Source organism: Aulonocara stuartgranti (assembly GCF_965226115.1).
Source record: "Aulonocara stuartgranti genome assembly, chromosome: 18".
Lineage (NCBI taxonomy): Eukaryota > Metazoa > Chordata > Actinopteri > Cichliformes > Cichlidae > Aulonocara > Aulonocara stuartgranti.
In genome coordinates, this window is record NC_138954.1 from 16,941,501 (window position 1) to 16,947,500 (window position 6,000).

The 6,000-nt window shown below is 43.1% G+C and overlaps 1 protein-coding gene and 1 long non-coding RNA gene across 3 annotated transcripts in view; one reads left to right on the forward strand and one right to left on the reverse strand.

Annotated features, from left to right (window-relative positions):
• Positions 1 to 801: 801 nt before the first annotated feature.
• Positions 802 to 6,000, reverse strand: part of LOC309693227 — a 28,995-nt gene continuing 23,796 nt past the window's right edge. Inside the window, exon 3 of the long non-coding RNA XR_014272600.1 lies at positions 802 to 887. This is a non-coding gene — a long non-coding RNA (uncharacterized lncRNA). The remainder of the gene's footprint in view (positions 888 to 6,000) is intronic.
• LOC309693225 (voltage-dependent R-type calcium channel subunit alpha-1E-like) overlaps positions 881 to 6,000 on the forward strand; it is a 73,899-nt gene continuing 68,779 nt past the window's right edge. The window contains exons 1-3 of one of the 2 annotated variants that reach the window (XM_082512265.1): positions 881 to 1,269; positions 1,801 to 1,827; positions 3,992 to 4,439. In XM_082512265.1, coding sequence (XP_082368391.1) covers positions 4,030 to 4,439 — 410 coding nt within the window. In that variant the 5' untranslated portion in view covers positions 881 to 1,269; positions 1,801 to 1,827; positions 3,992 to 4,029. The remainder of the gene's footprint in view (positions 1,270 to 1,800; positions 1,828 to 3,991; positions 4,440 to 6,000) is intronic. The other variant, XM_082512266.1, reaches the window with a different exon arrangement.

The following is a 6,000-nucleotide window of genomic DNA, read 5'->3' on the forward strand; positions in this document are numbered from 1 at the left end:
AAACAAAAAACAAACAAACAAACTCTTTCTAACTGAATTATCGTCAGAAAGGTATCAACTAATATATAATATTACTAATTACAATAATTGTGTGATTATCTAGTATTTGTTCATAAGCTTTGTATGCAGCTAACCCAATTTGTGACTGAATTTTTGACATCACTTTTTGTTTCTGGTGGAGTTTTATTCTGACCCGTGTGCTTACAGGTAAAATAAGATAAGATGTACTTTATTTGTCCCAGAAGGCGGGAAATTACTTTTACAGTAGCCAAAACATAAAAAAAAAAACAACTTAGCTCCATAAATAAACACAATATCACAGAAAGATGAAAAAAGAATAAAGTAGGAGTTCAGTTAAAAAAAAGAGATAAAGTAAAGCATTCAGTGAATCTAAATGTAAATATGACATCAGAGGGAACTTTAATCTAAAAAGACTTCAGGTATTGTGGTATGAGTTGGTAAAGATCTTTCTGTATCTGTATATTGCACTGATGATGATGATAATCCGCTATTATAATAGTGTCCCATAATCTGTAGCAGTGTCGTAACGAACATGGGATTTATTTGTGTGGATTTTAATGTTTACAAAGGTGCCCAGAAAGTCTGGGGATGACGCTGCGTGTGCAGAAGTAGAAGCAGATGCACTTTGAGGACAGACGTGCACTGCTCGGACTGTGGTGGCTTGTATGGTCGTCTCCCAGAGGAACCTGCGCATGTGTCAGGTATGCGGCTTTAGTCCACCATCTAGCGGTTGATCGGTTACATGCGAATACCTGGGTGCTTGGGCTCACATCACCTGAGCGCAGTTTCAGATGAAGACCTGTTGCATTTCTCTCCCTCTCGCCAGACCTCCTGTGATCTCGGCACAGGTGAATCAGCTTCCTGCGCTGAAAAAGAAAAGAAAAAGAAAAGCCCTCAAACAGCACAACTCAAGACAGTCCAGCCTAAATTTAGTTTGAAGACGCCGCCATTAATTGTAAACCACATAAAGTGACTCATATGAGGCAGCCAGCTCGTGAAAGATGACTGGGATTACTCCCATGTCTCCTCGCTCCTGTCCCCGTGCCTGTTTACGTTCATCCGCGTTATGCTCCTCTGGCTCCCAGCCACCTCGCGGTATTTATAGCCATACAGAGGTAATCATCATCACTCAAGGAATCCTCGCGAAATCATCCTCAAACCACCAAACTTGGACTGAGTGAAAGGGCTGAATTTAGCATCCACCTGATCGGGGCTCGCCGACGATGAAGGCGCGCGCCTCACCTCAAGGTAAAGCTGTCAAATTCATCAATCAATCCGTGACTTAATTGATGTTTGCATTTCCCGCAGCACCGATCCTCCTTTATGCAGTGAATATTTTTAGCACGCTGTGCCTCTAAGTGTAGTTACTGTGACTGCTGCTTTGCTTTTCTCCTGTCTTGCTCGTGCGTCAAAAACACTTAACTTCACGAGGATAACGAAGGAGCAGGAGCATGAGTTTAATTAGCGATACCTGTTAACTGGCTGGTTAACGCACATCTAAAGCGACTGTCGACCTGCAGCTGATTAGAGGAGAGCGGTCGCCTTGTTCCGGCAGGCTTTGCACTGGTTGCACTAATTAAAGCGTAGGAGATCTCAGCCAGGAGCTGGAATCTTGAATTTATAATAGAAGAGCATCGTCTCCACACAAGTGTTTGAACTTGAGTGAATAATGCAGATAAGGTGTGAAGCTTGCTTTGGTATAATCATTGTGCAGGCTTCTGATCTACCTCCACCTTATCAGTGCTGCAATTTATGTTTGTTTTATGTGTTTTTGTCCAGATTTCACGGACCCACCCTGCCAGTTAGGTGTGCCTCTCCATACAAGTGCCGTGACATTTAATTTCCACACAGCCCTGCCTGCAAGCAAAAAACAACAAAAAAACAACCTTCCTGACTAATAATAAAAGCTATCAGATTTCTTTTGAACTTGAATGGCTGCGCTAAAATCAGAGACAGCCCACCCATGAGCGGCACAAAGCTGCGAGCGAGCCACCCGTGTAAATGTGCGCGCTGACCTTGTAGCCTCTCCCGGCTTTCAGGCGGGCGCTGCGCTCTGTTCGAGGGCAGAGCTCAACTCAGACTGTGTCCAGTTCACGTCTGAGGAGCCCTGCTGCTGATGAGTGAGTCACCGAGCCTTTGCTTCTGCTCCTCCACACTCAGTCATCTTCCTTTCAGCTCCGGCTCAGTGGAAACAGCCTTGTTTCGTCTGTCTCTGACTGGCTTCGCCACAAACTTGCTGTTTTCCAGCCTTGCCACCTCATCACCCCCATATTTCTCTGTCTCAGTCACACACACACGCACACGATTAACTGGACAATAGCAGCAACAGAATGAGGGTTTAAGTAGTTCTTTATGGTGTGCTCAGCTACTAAAAAAGATGACCAAATCTCTCTTTATGTCATTACTTTTACTACACCCACTTTCTGTGCAGTCTTGTTCCGCCCACCAGTATGATTGCTGGTACTATTTCTGTATGGCTGCTGGTTCAAAGCTTCTGTTCATCCAATCATATGCACCGCTAGTATCAAAGCTCCCCATGACAGTGCAGTTGAATGGTGGCATCCATTCTGAGGTTAATTGACCCTGTTTGGTTGGAAATAACTGAGGTCAACAGGAAGTAAATCCTGAATCTTTTCTATCTTCATTTCAATTCGGTTTCATAAAATGTTAAATTCTGAAGTTTCTTTTCTTTCACTTGCAGTCAATAAAGTTAACCTACCAATCAAGCTGGGCAGGTGGAGAGTTCTTGGATTTCAAATGGCTCAGTGTTTTAACCCCCTAATGCCCAGTTTATCATACTTGAGTTTTTATCAGTTTTTGACAACTCTACATCATCAGTGCCCCCCCCCCCCCCCCAAAAAAATAAAAAAAACCCCAAATAAATAAAAAATAATAAAATAAAAAATTAAGTGAAATAAAATAAATAAATTGCACAAAAAAAACAATTACAAAAAAACAGATGTAGCAAATATATGCAAATTAAATATTTAATGTTTGTTTGTTTTTTTTAATGTCAGAAGGTTCAATAAACAGTCTGTTTTCAACAAAAAAATATTAGAATTTTCTGGAAATTGTTTCATGGTTAAGTCTTAAAGATTTAATACCAGGCAAGAAAAAAACTAAATCGCGTTGAAGCAGCTTATCCTGTTATAAGAGAGCTAAATGGCACTCAAAAAAATCCTGATTGAAATTTGCAGCATCTGCAGATGTTGCAGGGATGTTTGTGGTAAAAGTAACTCCACCACCATTGGGGTAGGAAAAAACATCTTGTTTTAGCAGCAGACTTTTTAAGCAGACTCGTGTCTGACTGGTGGTTTTATTTGTGCAGTTTTTATGTCTCAGTGACGACTGAAGACAAGGTTAATTCAGACAATGCCTTCAAATATCTGCCAGAGTAAGTGCCAGGATGCAGTTTGAGATGGTGCGTGTCGAGATTTGTTTTTAGAATGTTAGTTTTTTGGTTTATAAAGACAAATATGCTAGGCTTCATGCTAGCAGCAGTTTGAGGCTGTGCTCAGGTACAGAGATGCATTTTGCACAGCTGATGGAAACTGAAGATGTATTTGGTCATAAAAACAAACAAATGAACTGGATATTAAGATTTTTGGCCCGGTGGTGACAGTAAATGAAAAACACTGTGTGGTAACCAGAAATGTCCATTTAGAGTAATAGTCTGACTTCCTGGTTGTGTTGAAAAGTCTCAGTGATATCTTCAGTCACCCACTGAGCTCCATGAATACGATCTGAACTTTCATCCCTTTGATAGATGGTGAGATGGTTGAGTTTGGGTCAGAGTGACAGCCTGGGCAAAGGACATTATCATCCTCAGTGTCACATTGTTTGATGCTCATAATGAAAGACAAACAAGAAGGGGACAGGGAGGATGTGCTTGAGCAACGTTTATGAAATATTATTGCAGTGTTTTTCACCCATCATCCTCTGCCTCTCTCTCCTTTTTCTCCATTTGCAGCATTATGCTGAAACTGCCACGGACCGACCTCTGTGGAGATGTTCACCAGTTCAGAAAAGTCCCTCTCCCTCTCCCTTACACCCAGCTCTCCAACCATCGGCGGTCGGCGTGGACAGACACACGTCCAGTCCTCCCTGTCCCTCCCTGAGCCCGAAGCCTGGAGGCGGTCTAGCCCCACTGCCCGGCCTGGGCTGGCGCAGGGAGCTCGCTCTTGCTCCCTGCAGGTCCCTCACGCGGTCCCCGAGTGTCTGGGGCTGCCCCCTCGAGCGGCCAGCTTCGATGTGCCATGCGGACAGGAGGATGGCTCGTCCGATCAGGGCTCGGGGTCTCTGAGCCCTCACGGCATGCTGCGGCGGCGCGGGGGACTCGTGGAGCAGAAGGACATCATCATGGCCCACCAGGCTCATAAAATACAGAGCACGCCGCAAGCCCGCAGGAAGGAGTGGGAGTAAGTATAAAAGAGATTCAGAGTCAAAGGATTCCTTTTAAACTGTACGTGTAAAGATGATAAATCTCCATGGAGGAGGATGAAAGTGCCAACGTGAAAGAACCTAGATTCTGGATATGAAGTGTAACTTTTCAAACTGCACATCATTAGGTCCCTCAAGGTTTACAGGATAAGGATGAGGATACAGATTTGATTTCAATATTTCAGTAAACATGTCTTTTTAAAAATTTTAGAGCAGCATATACTTGTCAAGGCAAGACAAGCCCAGGCGTAATTAAGAGCCTTAAATCATGGCCTCATTTCATTCAAGGATCCAAAAAAGCCGTGCGTGAGAGGAAGCATGCATAATTGCATGGCTGTTGAACTGGAAGTGGAATGTAGCTGACACTGATGGTAGTAATTACACCTGGTGCTTTTCCTGTTGAGATGCATCAAAGTCTGTGTGACAGCGAGACATACTGTAGCTTCAACGAGCGAACACACGGGCTAAAGAAAAAGAAAATCCAATTTTCCTTGTGATTATCAAAGAGTGTTTTAGCTGTTCCATAGTTTAGCTTCATTTTCAGCATTTCTAGTTCAGAGCTACAACAGGCAGCATGAAAGACACCAACAGAGGATTTAGCAGTTTAGGAGATGGTGAAGGCAAACATGGAGCTTCATCAGGTGGTCATAAATACAAATACGACTGCAAATGCATGATATCGTCAAAATTGATGGTTTGTGTTGTTTTACAAGGCGATAGTCTTTATATTCAGCTAGCCCCTTTGCCGTGGAGTGACAAAAAATCTATTGGGCAAAGGGGAAAGTAGTAACCATCATGAAAATCCAGAAAATTTGACGTAAACAAGTGGTTGGTGGGGATGGTTGGACATTATGCAAGCCACACACCTTCAGATCTGCTCTTTTGTATATGTACAGTTTAAACAAAGAATACTGAGTCTTTGTATTTAGTCATAATAACTGATTAATCTGTAATAGTCAGACTTAAAGTTTGTATTCCTCCTGCTCACTAAAAGCTGCATAATTCAACCTCAAGGGAACATTTAGAGTTAACCCATGGTATTAACTGTTAACAGGAAGGTGTTTTGTTTGTTGGCGATTTCCGATGAAGGACTGAAATTCATTCCCTGATCATGTAAAAGATCCTCCGCCTGAGACCGGGAGGAGATACAAACCCAGCCTCAGGAGGTCACGAGCTAGTGTACTCCCAGTGCCGGCCCCAAGCCCAGATAAATGGGAGGGATGCATCATGAAGGGCATCTGGTATGAAATCTGTGCCAAATCAAATATGTGGATCCATCCGCTGTGGCGAACCCTCTGGGAAATAAAGGAGCGAAAGAACCAGCACCAGATTAAATGCAACGAAAATTGATATCAAAAACAGCAGGCCAAGCCTGGAATGCCATATGCACACTTACTTTGTAGTACATTTGCACAAAAACTGTAAACACTCCTGCCTGATGGTATTTTCAGCAAATCAGTTTTCTATTGATCTTCTGGCTGGATGCAAACCGTCTCTGTGGTGAGACTGGTGCAGATAAACCAGCAGGCAAAAAGCTGA